This window comes from Pollicipes pollicipes, unplaced genomic scaffold (genome assembly GCF_011947565.3).
Source record: "Pollicipes pollicipes isolate AB1234 unplaced genomic scaffold, Ppol_2.1 Scaffold_4295;HRSCAF=5057_pilon_pilon_pilon, whole genome shotgun sequence".
Taxonomy (NCBI): domain Eukaryota; kingdom Metazoa; phylum Arthropoda; class Thecostraca; order Pollicipedomorpha; family Pollicipedidae; genus Pollicipes; species Pollicipes pollicipes.
Window position 1 is genome coordinate 31,331,902 of NW_023596461.1, and position 15,157 is coordinate 31,347,058.

Sequence of the window (15,157 nt, forward strand, 5' to 3'; positions counted from 1 at the left end):
CCCCCTGGGCGTAATACTTGGGGGGGGGGGGGGGTTACCCTACTCTAGCTGTACTCCTGATGCGCTCCCTGGGTATAACAGTTGAGAGGTCACCCTTCTAACATCTCTGACTCCCAGAGGAAGACATTGGAATCACCAATAATGCCTGTGATTGCTCTGACCAATGTTTGGTGAACTCGACGTTGGTGTTAAAGTCGGCGTTTTTCAAAGGTGCACTGGCTTTCAGCGTGATGTAGGCATATTTCTCGAGTTGTCCATCCCTTCCGATTTTGTCGGTTTTTCCAATGCTCTATTGTTCGAAATTTCCCGCCTAAAGCCCATATCATCATCACCACCTTGAGGGGAACAGGAGGTAATGGTAACATAGGTGTCAGTAGCCCTAGGCTCAGCAGCAAAATGTACTGAAGGAACATGGATTAACAAACTACATTCCTTCCGGAGCCACCATTGGTTGAAATGAAACACTCCATAACCTAGGAAATGGGGATTATTTCTTACCTATGGTGTGCTGGATTATTTTATTCGCCAGCGCAACATTGCCGAAGTACATGATTTCAGCACGCTGTTGATCACGTCAGCTCTCCATGTCATCACTGCGTGTGACAGTAGACTACAGACAGCTGGAGCCGCTCCATCAGACTGGACTACCTCCTCCAGCAGGCTGCATTGTGTTACTCCAGAGCTTGTGACGTCACAAGGCCACTGGCCGGCCACGTCACAGGCTCCCAGCTGCAGGTCGCAGCATGCAAGCGGCTCCAGTCCGCTGGTCCCGAACCTATGACGTCATGACCCTGTTGTGTCTGTGACGTCACGGCCTGAGGCGGCCGCTTCAGGACGCCATCTGTTGGGAATCCCAGAGGACATCCCGGTGGCGGGCTGTGGCCAAGGGAATCCGTGGACGAATACACACCAACAGGGGTCTGCACGGTCCCGGCTGGAAATGGCGATATGTTGGGATCTAACACTCGTTAACTTAGCACAATGTAACCGGGCATGACAACAACAGACTACTTAAGTGCCACAAGGCACGACATCACTGAACCAAAATGTTTTTCACGTTGCCGTGACGTGGACGCATCTCAGTTGAGCGTTCGTTATTGTGTGCTGTGATATTAGGTGCATTCAGGAATTCAGCGGTTTGAAACTGTAATTTACCACTGAAATGCTTGCGCGTGAATCGCAGGAACGTCTCATCACCACCATATTTGTTCACGTGCAATTTAATTTAGCGTACTTCTGTCAACGCATAGGTGGTTCTCTCCGGGAAAGGCCTTATCCCAAAAGCAAGTTGTGTTCGTAATTTTGTATGATTTCGTGCGCATGAACACAAACATCGATGCCACTTTCTGAGATTGGTTCGGGCTGGCCTGAGCCACTAAAGTTGAGTTAACCTACCGAAAAATCATAAAATCCCGGATTTTGACCATTGTTATTTGCGTCCCCCATGCTGTAATTGGCCTTCAAAAGTTAGTTGGCTACAAAACTGCTGTGGTTTCAAAGAATGGCGCCCCGTTTTACGCTGATGGGAGTATAATGATGATATATGATGTTTTTTATGATATGTATAATGATATATGCAGGCACCTACGGTACCGTCATTTCAGATGCGAACTGCATTTCATCGGCCGATGATTCTCTGGGTCATATGCTTTGGAGGAGGGGGATAGGCTCGGAAGAGCGTTGCTGGTCTGAATTCGACATCGGGGGAGGCTCAGGTTCCCCACAAAAGTATACAATGTGACACCCCTGAATACAGACACAGCCTGGTCAGCTTTTCACAGGCCCATCTGTTAGCCGGTCAGGTGGCCGAGCGTGACTCCCCGATGCTAAGGCAGGATATCTGAGCTGGTGTACTTTGTCACCCGGCGTTTCCGTCCTTGACCGGTGGTCCGTGTGTTGCCCGGTGCGGTCTCGTGTTCCCTGCGGCGGGCTGCGACTGTAGCCGATGTTCCCGCCTGCTCGCACAGGCTCCATCGTCAGCGGGTGGGAGGGCCCGCCGTACCTGGGCGGGCTCCACCACGGCGTTGGGCGGGATGTGCTGCGTCTCACGCCTCTACAACGCCACAGATCAGTGACGGTACTGAATTCTTCAGGTCGGGTGTGCCTCAAGCGGTGTACGACAGCTAGCGTGGTTGTTGTTGTCTGTCTCGCAGAAAGCCCGAGGTTAATTGCTTGCTGGTCGTGAATCTTTCGATGATGGAGGCGACACAGAAGTTGGTCAGACAATAGAGCGGTTCACATGATTTTATTGTCAAAATATGATTTTGGCACGGATGAAGCATGAGCATGACACATCGGTTTACAATGGCGACGTCGAGGCCTATGGCGCTAACATCACGCACCCCACGTCATTAGCGGGCGGTCCCATCGGCACAGGGTGACCGGCCTCACAGACGCTTCCGTCCAGCCGGCCTTACAGCGTCTTCACGCTTCTTTCTGGAGTGCGACGACGGCGAACGTGAACTCGTCCTGCTCCAGCATGCCGTCGCCGTCGGTGTCGGCGTCCTCCAGCACGTAGCGTACGTGCTCGAGCTGCCGGTGTCCACTGAGCAGCGACGGCGCCACCTCCAGGGCCTGCTGCTGCGTCAGCTGACCGTTGCCGTCTGTGTCTTCGGCACGGAAGGCGATGGGCACGACCTCGGCCGGCGGCGGCTCGTTGGCGGCCTGCCGGAAGTCGGCCAGGTTGACGAAGCCGTCGCCGTCGCCGTCCATGAGCGAGATGGTGTGCCGCACGTCGGCGACGCTGAGGTGCGGCGCGCCGGCCCGTATGATGGGCTCGAGCTCGGCCGACGAGAGGCGACCGTCGCCGTCGGCGTCCGACTGATCCAGCATGCCCTGGAACGCCTGCTGCACCTCGTCGCCGTCGAGGCCCATGGGCATGGCGGCGCCCAGCGCGCCCGTCTGCGGGTGGAGAAAGCGCGTGAGGATGGTGACGGTCTGGCTGTCATCACCGTCATCAGTACACAACCTCACGTGGACAGGAAGGTCGCCAGCGAGACACGTCTGGCAACACTTAACGGCCTGCGTAAGCGAACATCAGGTGCCGTTATGACGGCGGCGCTCCGTGATTTGGCTCTGACGTTACACGGTCTCACTGCCCCGCCGTGGGTTGTCCACTCACCAGGGCGATGGTGGCGATCAGCTTCAGCATTGTGCTCGACTGTGTTCGGCTGGAACGGTCAGTGCAGACGCGCGGTGTGCCGGTGTGAAGAATGCTTGGCAGACGGCCGCCGCGCCCCGCCTTTATACGAATTGGTGGCCCATCCGCCGGCAGCGGCAGCGGCGTCACCAGCAATGCAACGTTGGGGGTGACACGGGATACGGCGAGCTGGACTGCCACCCGCCCCGCCGTGACCTTGTGTCATAGCGTGAGCCACCGCGGTGTCGGATGTCAGGAGACTAGGGCGGGATCAGCGGCCGGCATGACCTGTCGGCCTCCAGAGCGACGCCGCTGGAGCCACTACTGCGCGGCCGGCTGGCCCAGCTGAGTGACGTCACACTGCAGGGCCGTGCACGATGGCGCGTGTTGGGCACGATTATATTTTACGGCCAGCAGACGTCGGTGACCTCAGGGTGTCACCCTGAGCCCGGTGTCAGGACCTTTGACGGAGCTCAGAGGGTGTGCGGAGGATCAGAGATCCACGAATGGCACGTGCCAGGCTAATTACGCCAATGAGTTGGTGACTGACCTGGAAGGTGATGCAGACTAGTGACGCGTCGATGATTTGCCGGTGCTGTGTTGTATGAAGTCGTCTTCCGTGCATCGGCGTTGAAGATGTCTGTCTGCATTGTCAAAAGTTAGCCGTTGGTGGCTCCCCATATTTCTGCCGCAAGTTAGTTACTTGGAGGCAGACAATTTCATGATATTGCTTTTTGCGCGCAGGCTTCGCCGGATGAGTCTCCTCGGTTTTCAAGGTAACGCATAGTTACAACCATAAGCTCTCGATTTGTCTGCAGTCCTGGAACTTGATCGATATAAACATCAATGGAATCCACCTGTTATTGACAGTAAAGTATTTGTGCAGTATTTTTGGTCATAGATTTGCTATCGTTCGTATCTGGATATATAGGTGAGCAGGCCCTTTGATATTCAGTTTTCGAGAGGTGTAGTGTACTTGTCTGTGCTTCGTAAACCATGCAGTGCCGTCATAGGGACCAGCGCATGTGATGTCCTAAGTACGACCTGGCCTGAAGATGGTCCCGAACTGGTTCTCATACAGTGCATCTCTGCCCAGCCGAGTGCGCACACAGCGTGGTTCCTCGTAACAGTGATAGGCTCGGCAGCCACATGCATCTACGCGCGCCTGATGCGCTCCCTGGGTATAACACAGGGTAGGGGCTGGGGGGTGCTCACCCTACTAGCTGCACGCCCGATACGCTCCTTGGGTATAACACGGGAGGTCACCCTGCCAGCACCCTTGAGGAAGACAGTGGAACCACCGATGATGCCGGCGCTTGCTTTCAGCGATGCTTGGTGAACTCGACGTTGATGTTGAAATCAGTGTTTTTTTCAGAGGCACACTGTTTGGTTGTCAGCATAATGCGGGCATGTTTCTCGAACGGTCCATTCCCGTTGATGCTGTTTTCGTACCAATGCTCTGTATATTGTTTGAAATATTCCTCCTAAAGCGCATAGCACCATCATCATCACATTCAGGGGTAGAAGGGGTGATAATAACATAGACGCAGTAGGCCTGTGCTCAGCAACAAAGCTTATTGAAAGAAGAAAGTTTAACAAAACATATTCGTCCCGCACCCGCCATTGGTTCCAATGTAACACGATGCAATCTGGGAAATAAGAATAGTTTGTTATCTACAGTGCTGTTGTGTGATTTGTTCAGAAGTGCAAAGTTGCCGAGAACAAAGATAATCAGTAGTATTAGCATTATTCCTCGTGAAAAAGCAGGAGAATGGAGACATGGTTAGATTGACATTTCGGTAATGTGCTTTTATCGAAACAATAGGAGAACCACTCGAAGAATTGTTTGAAACGCTTCTGCTATTCCTTCAGTGAAGGCATGTTGCCGAAATATCAACATAGCTATCTTTCCATTCTCGTGATTTTTGGAGGAACAAGGCTAATTCTATTGTCTTATCTATGTGAGTATTGCTCCTCGCTAGTGCTTTGAACATCTCACGTAAGATTGCCGATAACGATGATTTCGTTTCACTGTTGGTCGTACCAGCTCTATACGTTACCACTGCGTGTGACAGTACACTTAAGACGTCGCGAAGCCACTCCAGCAGGCTGAACTACCTTCGCAAGCAGCCTGCAGCTAGTTACTCCAGAGTTTGTGACGTCACAAATCTGCGGCGGCCGATAGAGCTATCTCCTCCAGCAGGCTGCGGCGTGTTTGTCCAGAGCTTGTGACGTCACAAGGTCACTGGTCGGTGACGTCACAGGCCCCTCAGTCGCAGGTCGCAGCATGTAGGCGGCTCCAGTCCGCTGGTCCTCAAACCTGTGACGTCATGACCTCGTTGTGTCTGTGACCTCCCGGCTAGAGAGGCCGTAGCGGGTAGGGCGTAGAGGCGGCCGCTTCAGGACGCCATCTGTTGGGAATCCCAGCGGACATCCCGGCGGCGGCGACCGCCCGGGCAACCCCGTGGACGGATACATACCAACAGGGGTCTGCGCGGTCCGTGCAGGAAATGGCTATGTGTTCGGACCTGACACTCGCTAAGCTAACACAGTCTAACCGGGCATGACAACAGACTACCTTAGTGTCACAAGGCACGACATCACTGAACCCATGTTTTTTTACTTCACGCTACCCGTGATGTTTACGCATCCCAGTTGAGCGTTCGTTATTATATGCTGTGATGTTGGGTGCATTCAGCAGTTCAGCAGTTTGAAGCTATGCTTTGCTGGTCAAACGCTTATACATGAATGGCGGGTGCGACTCAGCACCGTCATATTTGTTCACGTGCAGTTTAGTTTAGCGGACCCCCGTCAACGCATAGGTGGTACCCTCCGGGAAAGGTTAAATTGAAGAAGCGAGTTATGTTTGTAATTGTGCGTTATTCCATAAGTATTGATGCAGACAGAATTGTTAATTTCGAGAATTTGTGGCGGTGGGCTGAGCCTATAGAGTTGATTTAGCCTACTCACAAATCCTGATGTATGCCGAATTTCGACCACTTGTATTTGCGTTCGCGATGCTAGACTTGACATTACAAAGTTTGTTGGTTTCGAAACTGTTGTGACGTCAAAGAATGACATCCCGTTTTCAGTCGATGTGATAATGATAAAAATATATGATGATAATGATGCCTGTGACGAGTGATGCATTTAGGTTTTAAGGATAGCAGCAGGTTGGACACTTGCTGCATTTTATTTCCGTAGGATTCTTCTTTGTACTCATATGCATTGAGGCTGGGATGGGACCCAGAAGAGCGTTAAAGGACTAAATTCAGCAGGGGGGGGGGGGGGCTAAAAGCCCATTGAGGAGGCTAAATTCAGCATCGGGGGAGGCCCACGTCCCCCACGAAAGTATACAATGTGACACCCCTAAATACAGACACAGCCTGGTCAGCTTTTCGCAGGTGGCAGGCTCATCTGTTAGCCGGTCAGGTGGCCGGGCGCGACTCCCCGGTGCTAGGGCAGGGTATCTGAGCTGGTCTACTTTGTCACCAGGTGTGTCCGTCCTTGACCGGTGGTCCGTGTGTTGCCCGGTACGGTCTCGTGTTCCTCGCGGCGGGCTGCGACTGAAGCCGGTGTCTCCGCCGGTGCGTACAGGCGTCATCGTCAGCGGGTGGGAGGGCTCGCCGTATCTGGGCTGGCTCCACCACGGCGTTGGGCGGGATGTGCCGCGTCTCACGCCTCTACAATGCCACAGATTAGTGACGGTACTGAATTCTTCAGCTCGGGTGTGCCTCCAGTGATGTACGACAGCTAGCGTGGTTGTTTTTGTCTGTCTCGCAGAAAACCCGAGGTCAGTTGCTTGTTGGTCGTGAAGCTTACGATGGTTGAGGCGGCAGAGAAGTTGTTCAGGCATTAGAGCGGTTCGCGTGGTTTTATTGGCAAAATATGATGTTGGCACGGATGAAGCATGCGTATGACACATCGGTTGACAGTAGCGGCGTCGAGGCCTATGGCGCTAACATCACGCACCTCACATCGTTAGCGTGCGGTCCCGTCGGCATAGGGTGACCGGCATCACAGTCGCCTCCGTCCAGCCGGCCTTACAGCGTCTTCACGCCTCTTTCTGGCGTGCGACGACGGCGAACGTAAACTCGTCCTGCTCCAGCATGCCGTCGCTGTCGGTGTCGGCATCCTCCAGCACGTAGCGCACGTGCTCGAGCTGCCGGTGTCCACTGAGCAGCGACGGCGCCACCTCCAGGGCCTGCTGCTGCGTCAGCTGGCCGTTGCCGTCTGTGTCTTCGGCGCGGAAGGCGATGGGCACGACCTCGGCCGGCGGCGGCTCGTTGGCCGCCTGCCGGAAGTCGGCCAGGTTGACGAAGCCGTCGCCATCGCCGTCCATGAGCGAGATGGTGTGCCTCACGTCGGCGACGCTGAGGTGCGGCGCGCCGGCCCGTATGATGGGCTCGAGCTCGGCCGGCGAGAGGCGACCGTCGCCGTCGGCGTCCGACTGGTCCAGCATGCCCTGGAACGCCTGTTGCACCTCGTCGCCGTTGAGGCCCATGGGCATGGCGGCGCCCAGCGCGCCCGTCTGCGGGTGGAGAAAGCGCGTGAGGAGAGTGACGGTCTGGCTGTCCTCGCCGTCATCAGTACACAGTCTCACGTGGTCAGGAAGATCGCCAGCGAGACACGTCTGGCAACACTTAACGGCCTGCGTAAGCGAACATCAGGTGCCGTTATGACGGCAGCGCTCCGTAATTTGGCTCTGACGTCACACAGTATCACTGCCCCGCCGTGGGTTGCCCACTCACCAGGGCGATGGCAGCGATCAGCTTCAGCATTGTGCTCGACGGTGTTCGGCTGGAACGGTCAATGCAGACGCGCGGTGTGCCGGTGTGAAGAATGCTTGGCAGACGGCCGCCGCGCCCCGCCTTTATACGAATTGGTGGCCCGTCCGCCGGCAGCGGCAGCAGCGTCACCAGGAATGCTACGCTGGGGGTGACACGGGATACGGCAAGCTGGACTTTCACCCGCCCCGCCGTGACCCTGTGTCATAGCGTGAGCTCACCGCGGTGTCAGATGTCAGGAGATAAGTGTGGGGTCGACGGCCGGCGTGACCTATCGGCCCCCGGAGCGAAACCGCTGGGCCCCCCTGCGCGGCCGGCCGGCCCGCCTGTGTGACGTCACATTGCAGAGCTGTGCAGGATGGCGCGTGTTGACGACGGTGGTATATTATGGCCAGCGGACGTCGCTGACCTCAAGGTCTGACCCCGAGCCCGATGTCAGGATTTTTGACCAAGCTCAGAGAGTGTGCTGAGGATCGCAGATCCATGAACGGCATGTGCCGGGCTCACCACGCCAATAAGGTGGTGACTGACCTGGAAGGCGATGCAGACTAGTGACGCGGTCGATGATTTACCGGTGTTACGTTGTATGACGTCGTCTTCCGTGCAGTGGCGCTGAAAGCGCTTGTCTGCATTGCTGATGGTTCACCGTAGGTGATTCCCCACATTTCCGCCTTGGGTTCCCCATATTTTCGCCTTAAGTTAGTTTATTGGAGGCAGACAATTTCATCATATTCCTCATAGACCGAAAGGTTAACCTGATGATCTTCGGCTTTCAAACGCAATTCAAACGGTAACGCATAGCTCGAGCCCTACACTCCCGATTTGTCTGCACTGCTGGAACTTGATCGATATGAACATCGATGGAATTCTCCTTCTGTTATTGATGGTCAGTTATTTGAGCGGTAGTTGCAATCAGTGCAATGCAATGCAAAAATTGGGCAATAATTGCAAAGATTTGCCATCGCTGGTATGTGGATATATAGCTGAGCAGGTCCTTTCATATTCAGTTTTTGAGAGGTGTAGTGTACTTGTCTGTGCTTCGTAAACCATGCAGTGCCGCCATAGGGACCAGCGCATGTGATGCCCTAAGTACGAGCTGGCCTGAGGATTGTCCCTAACTGGTTCTCATACAGTGCATCTCTGCCCAGCCGAGTGCGCACACAGCGTGGTCCCTCGTAACAGTGATAGGCTCGGCAGCCACATGCATCTACGCGCGCCTGATCAGCCCCCTGGGCGTAATACTTGGGGGGGGGGGGGTTACCCTACTCTAGCTGTACTCCTGATGCGCTCCCTGGGTATAACAGTTGAGAGGTCACCCTTCTAACATCTCTGACTCCCAGAGGAAGACATTGGAATCACCAATAATGCCTGCGATTGCTCTGACCAATGTTTGGTGAACTCGACGTTGGTGTTAAAGTTGGCGTTTCTCAAAGGTGTCCTGGCTTTCAGCGTGATGTAGGCATGTTTCTCGAGTTGTCCATCCCTTCCGATTTTGTCGTTTTTACCAATGCTCTATGAATTATTCGAAATTTTCCGCCTAAAGCCCATATCATCATCACCACCTTGAGGGGAACAGGGGGTAATGGTAACATAGGTGTCAGTAGCCCTAGGCTCAGCAGCAAAATGTACTGAAGGAACATGGATTAACAAACTACATTCCTTCCGGAGCCACCATTGGTTGAAATGAAACACTCCATAACCTAGGAAATGGGGATTATTTCTTACCTATGGTGTGCTGGATTATTTTATTCGCCAGCGCAACATTGCCGAAGTACATGATTTCAGCACACTGTTGATCACGTCAGCTCTCCATGTCATCACTGCGTGTGACAGTAGACTACAGACAGCTGGAGCCGCTCCATCAGACTGGACTACCTCCTCCAGCAGGCTGCATTGTGTTACTCCAGAGCTTGTGACGTCACAAGGCCACTGGCCGGCCACGTCACAGGCTCCCAGCTGCAGGTCGCAGCATGCAAGCGGCTCCAGTCCGCTGGTCCCGAACCTATGACGTCATGACCCTGTTGTGTCTGTGACGTCACGGCCTGAGGCGGCCGCTTCAGGACGCCATCTGTTGGGAATCCCAGAGGACATCCCGGTGGCGGGCTGTGGCCAAGGGAATCCGTGGACGAATACACACCAACAGGGGTCTGCACGGTCCCGGCTGGAAATGGCGATATGTTGGGATCTAACACTCGTTAACTTAGCACAATGTAACCGGGCATGACAACAACAGACTACTTCAGTGCCACAAGGCACGACATCACTGAACCAAAATGTTTTTCACGTTGCCGTGACGTGGACGCATCTCAGTTGAGCGTTCGTTATTGTGTGCTGTGATATTAGGTGCATTCAGGAGTTCAGCGGTTTGAAACTATAATTTACCATTGAAATGCTTGCGCGTGAATCGCAGGAACGTCTCATCACCACCATATTTGTTCACGTGCAATTTAATTTAGCGTACTTCTGTCAACGCATAGGTGGTTCTCTCCGGGAAAGGCCTTATCCAAAAAGCAAGTTGTGTTCGTAATTTCGTATGATTTCGTACGCATGAATACAAACATCGATGCCACTTTCTGAGATTGGTTCGGGCTGGCCTGAGCCACTAAAGTTGAGTTAACCTACCGAAAAATCATAAAAATCCCGGATTTTGACCACTGTTATTTGCGTCCCCGATGCTGTAATTGGCCTTCAAAAGTTAGTTGGCTACAAAACTGCTGTGGTTTCAAAGAATGGCGTCCCGTTTTACGTTGATGGGAGCATAATGATGATATATGATGTTTTTATGGTATGTATAATGATATATGTAGGCACCTACGGTACCATCATTTCAGATACGAACTGCATTTCATCGGCCGAATGATTCTCTGGGTCATATGCTTTGGAGGAGGGGGATAGGCTCGGAAGAGCAATGATGGGCTGATTTCAGTATTGGGGTCTCAGGTCCCCCACGAAAGTGTACAATGCGACGCCCCCGAATACAGACACAGCCTGGTCAGCTTTTCACAGGCTCATCTGTTAGCCGGTCAGGTGGCCGAGCGTGACTCCCCGATGCTAAGGCAGGATACCTGAGCTGGTGTACTTTGTCACCCGGTGTGTCCGTCCTTGACCGGTGGTCCGTGTGTGGCCCGGCTGTGACCGGTACGGTCTCGTGTTCCCCGCGGCGGGCTGCGACTGTAGCCGGTGTTCCCGCCTGCTCGCACAGGCTCCATCGTCAGCTCGTCAGCGGGTGGGAGGGCCCGCCGTACCTGGGCGGGCTCCACCACGGCGTTGGGCGGGATGTGCTGCGTCTCACGTCTCTACAACGCCACAGATCAGTGACGGTACTGAATTCTTCAGCTCGGGTGTGCCTCAAGCGGTTTACGACAGCTAGCGTGGTTGTTGTTGTCTGTCTCGCAGAAAACCCGAGGTCAGCTTGCTTGCTTGGTCGTGAAGCTTACGATGGTTGAGGCGGCAGAGAAGTTGTTCAGGCATTAGAGCGGTTCGCGTGGTTTTATTGGCAAAATATGATGTTGGCACAGATGAAGCATGAGCATGACACATCGGTTTACAATGGGGGCTTCAAGGCCTATGGCGCTAACATCACGCACCTCACATCGTTAGCGGGCGCCCCCGTCGGCATAGGGTGACCTGCCTCACAGTCGCCTCCGTCCAGCCGGCCTTACAGCGTCTTCACACCTCTTTCTGGAGTGCGACGACGGCGAACGTGAACTCGTCCTGCTCCAGCATGCCGTCGCCGTCGGTGTCGGCGTCCTCCAGCACGTAGCGCACGTGCTCGAGCTGCCGGTGTCCACTGAGCAGCGACGGCGCCACCTCCAGGGCCTGCTGCTGCGTCAGCTGGCCGTTGCCGTCTGTGTCTTCGGCGCGGAAGGCGATGGGCACGACCTCGGCCGGCGGCGGCTCGTTGGCGGCCTGCCGAAAGTCGGCCAGGTTGACGAAGCCGTCGCCGTCGCCGTCCATGAGCGAGATGGTGTGCCTCACGTCGGCGGCGCTGAGGTGCGGCCCGCCGGCCCGTATGATGGGCTCAAGCTCGGCCGACGAGAGGCGACCGTCGCCGTCGGCGTCCGACTGGTCCAGCATGCCCTGGAACGCCTGCTGCACCTCGTCGCCGTTGAGGCCCATGGGCATAGCGGCGCCCAGCGCGCCCGTCTGCGGGTGGAGAAAGCGCGTGAGGAGAGTGACGGTCTGGCTGTCCTCGCCGTCATCAGTACACAGTCTCACGTGGTCAGGAAGGTCGTCAGCGAGACACGTCTGGCAACACTTAACAGCCTGCGTAAGCGAACATCAGGTGCCGCTATGACGGCAACGCTCCGTGATTTGGCTCTAACATCACACGGTCTCGCTGCCCCTGCCGTAGATTGTCCACTCACCAGGGCGATGGTGGCGATCAGCTTCAGCATTGTGCTCGACTGTGTTCGGCTGGAACGGTCAATGCAGACGTGCGGTGTGCCGGTGTGAAGGATGCTTGGCAGGCGGCCGCCGCGCCCCGCCTTTATACGAATTGGTGGCCCGTCCGCCGGCAGCGGCAGCGGCGTCACCAGGAATACGACGCTGGGGTTGACAGGGGGATACGGCGAGCTGGACTGCCACCCACCCTGTCATGACCCTGGGTAATAGGGTGAGCCCATCGCGGGGTCGGATGTCAGGAGACGAGAGCGGGGTCAGCGGCCGGCGTAACCTGTCGGCTCCCAGAGTGATGCCGCTGGAGCCACTACTGCGCGGCCGACTGGCCCAGCTGCGTGACGTCACACTGCAGAGCCGTGCAGGATGGCGCGTGTTGGGCACGATTATATTTTACGGCCAGCAGACGTTAGTGACCTCAGGGTGTCACCCTGAGCCCGGTGTCAGGACCTTTGACGGAGCTCAGAGGGTGTGCAGAGGATCAGAGATCCACAAATGGCACGTGCCAGGCTAATCACGCCAACAAGTTGGTGACTGACCTGGAAGGTGATGCAGACTAGTGAGTCGTCGAGGATTTGCCGGTGCTGTGTTGTATGACGCCGTCTTCCGTGCATCAGCATTGAGGACGCCTGCCTGCATTGTTTAAATTTAGCAGTCGGTGGTTCCCCATATTTCCGCCTAAGTTAGTTCATTGGAGGCAGACAATTTCATCATATTCCTCACAGAGCGCAGGTTAACCTGACGGCTCTCTCTGGTTTTCAAGATAGCGCATAGTTGCAACCATACGCTCTCAATTTGTCTGCACTGCTAGAACTTGATCGATATGAACGTCGATGGAGTCCTCCTGTTATTGATAGTGAGTTATTTGGGTAGTGGTTGTGACCTCAGATTTTCTAGCGCTCGTATCTGGATATACAGCTGAGCAGGCCCCTCGATATTCAGTTTTTGAGAAGTGTAGTGTAGTTGTCTGTGCTTCGTAAACCATGCAGTGCCGTCATAAGATTCATCGCACGTGATGCCCTATTTCCCTCCTGGCCTGAAGATGGTCCCGAACTGGTTCTCATACAGTGCATCTCTGCCCAGCCGAGTGCGGACACAGCGTAGTCCATCGTGCTAGTGATAGGCTTGGCAGCCACATACACCTACGCACGCCTGATGCACTCCCTAGGTGTAAGACTGGGGGGGGGGGGGGGGGTCACCATACTAGCTGCACGCCTGATGCGCTCCCTGGGTATAACTATGGGGAGCTCACCCTACTAGTACCCTTGAGGAAGACAGCGGAACCACCGATGATGTCAGTGATTGTTTTCACCGATGCTTGGTGAACTCGGCATTGGTGTTGAAGTCAGCGTTTTTTTCACAGGTACACTTTTTAGTTGCCAGCATAATACGGGCACGTTTCTCGAGTGGTTCATCCCTGTTGAAGTTGTTTTCTTACCAGTGCTCTATTTATTGTTTGAAACATTCCTCCTAATGCCCACAGCATCATCATCATCATCTTAAGGGGAAGAAGGGGTAATAGTAACATAGACGCAGTAGCCCTATGCTCAGCAGCAATGTTTACTGAAGGAAGAAAGCTCAACAAAATATGTTCGTCCCGCACCCGCCATTGGTTCAAATGTAGCACGATGCAATCTAGGAAATAAGAATAGTTTGTTATCTACGCCGCTTTTGTATGATTTGTTGAGAAGTGAGATGTTACCGAGAACATAGATAAGACTGTAGTATTAGCCTTGTTCCTTGTGAAAACGAGGAGAATGGAGATACAGTTAGGCTGATATTTCGGCGGCGTACCTTTATCCAAATAATAGGAGAATCGCTCGCAGAATTGGTTGAAACACTTCTGCTATTGCTTCGATAAATGAATATTGCCGAAATATCAAACTAACTTTATCTCCAGTCTCCTGGTTTTTACGAAGAATCAGGCTAATTCTATTGTCTTATCTATGTGAATGATGCTCCTCGCTAATGCACTGAACATATTACGTAATATTGCCGAGAACGATGATTTCATTTCACTGTTGGTTGTATCAGCTGTACACATTATCACTGCGTGTGACGGTAGGTCAAAGACGACTGGGAGCCACTCTAGAAGGCTGAACGACCTCCTCCAACAGGCTGCCGCTTGTTACTCCAGAGCTTGTGACGTCACAAATCCGCGGCGGCCGATGGAGTTACCTCCTCCAGCAGGCTGCGGGGTGTTTGTCCAGAGCTTGTGACGTCACAAGGTCACTGGTCGGTGACGTCACAGGCGCCTCAGTTGCAGGTCGCAGCATGCAGGCGGCTCCAGTCCGCTGGTCCCAAACATGTGACGTCATGACCCTGTTGTGTCTGTGACGTCACGGCCCGAGGCGGCCGGTTCAGGACGCCATCTGTTGGGAATCCCAGCGGACATCCCGGCGGCGGGCGGTGGCCGAGGGAATCCGTGAAAGAATACACACCAACAGGGGTCTGCGCGGCCCGTGCTGGAAATGACCATGTGTTGGGACCTGACACTCGCTAACCTAACCCAATGTAACCGGGCATGACAACACTACCTTACTGCCACAACGCACGACATCACTGAGCAAATTTTTTTCACGCTATCCGTGATGTGGACGCATCCCAGCTGAGCGTTCATTGTTGTATGCTGTGATGTCGGATGCCTTCAGTAATTCAGCGGTTTGAAGCCCTACTTTACCGTTCAAATGCCTGCGCGTGAATGGCAGGAACGTTTCTACATCATCATATTTGTTCATGTGCAGTTTAGTTTAGCGAACAATCAACAACGCAAAGGTGGTACTCTCCGGGAAAGGCCTTATCCAAGAAGCAAGTTGTGTTCGTAGTTTTACAT

The 15,157-nt window shown here is 54.2% G+C and overlaps 2 protein-coding genes across 3 annotated transcripts; both read right to left on the bottom strand.

Annotated features, from left to right (window-relative positions):
* Window positions 1–2,236: 2,236 nt before the first annotated feature.
* Window positions 2,237–3,769, bottom strand: LOC119096255 (calmodulin-like protein 5). 2 transcript variants are annotated; one of them, XM_037219073.1, is made up of 2 exons: window positions 3,690–3,769; window positions 2,237–2,901 (listed from the first exon to the last, which is right to left on the bottom strand). In XM_037219073.1, the coding sequence occupies exons 1-2, from the start codon at window positions 3,762–3,764 to the stop codon at window positions 2,425–2,427; spliced, it is 552 nt and encodes a 183-aa protein (XP_037074968.1). In that variant the 5' UTR covers window positions 3,765–3,769; the 3' UTR covers window positions 2,237–2,424. The 2 variants fall into 2 exon arrangements, with proteins under 2 accessions (XP_037074968.1, XP_037074969.1); XM_037219074.1 differs by lacking the exon at window positions 3,690–3,769 and adding an exon at window positions 3,122–3,180.
* A 3,098-nt stretch (window positions 3,770–6,867) lies between these two features.
* On the bottom strand, window positions 6,868–7,973 carry LOC119096256 (calmodulin-like protein 5). The gene is made up of 2 exons (XM_037219075.1): window positions 7,891–7,973; window positions 6,868–7,670 (listed from the first exon to the last, which is right to left on the bottom strand). Exons 1-2 carry the CDS (start codon window positions 7,918–7,920, stop codon window positions 7,194–7,196), a joined length of 507 nt encoding a protein of 168 aa, XP_037074970.1. The 5' UTR covers window positions 7,921–7,973; the 3' UTR covers window positions 6,868–7,193.
* Between the last annotated feature and the right edge of the window lie 7,184 nt (window positions 7,974–15,157).

What these genes read in the sequence shown, in the direction of transcription:
- LOC119096255 (XM_037219073.1), bottom strand. Translation starts at nt 3,764, where the DNA reads ATGCACGGAAGACGACTTCATACAACACAGCACCGGCAAATCATCGAC. An exon ending in TAGTCTGCATCACCTTCCAG is followed by an intron (nt 2,902 to 3,689) that starts GTCAGTCACCAA and finishes CTCCACCCGCAG; the next exon opens with ACGGGCGCGCTGGGCGCCGC.
- LOC119096256 (XM_037219075.1), bottom strand. Translation starts at nt 7,920, where the DNA reads ATGCTGAAGCTGATCGCTGCCATCGCCCTG. An exon ending in TGATCGCTGCCATCGCCCTG is followed by an intron (nt 7,671 to 7,890) that starts GTGAGTGGGCAA and finishes CTCCACCCGCAG; the next exon opens with ACGGGCGCGCTGGGCGCCGC.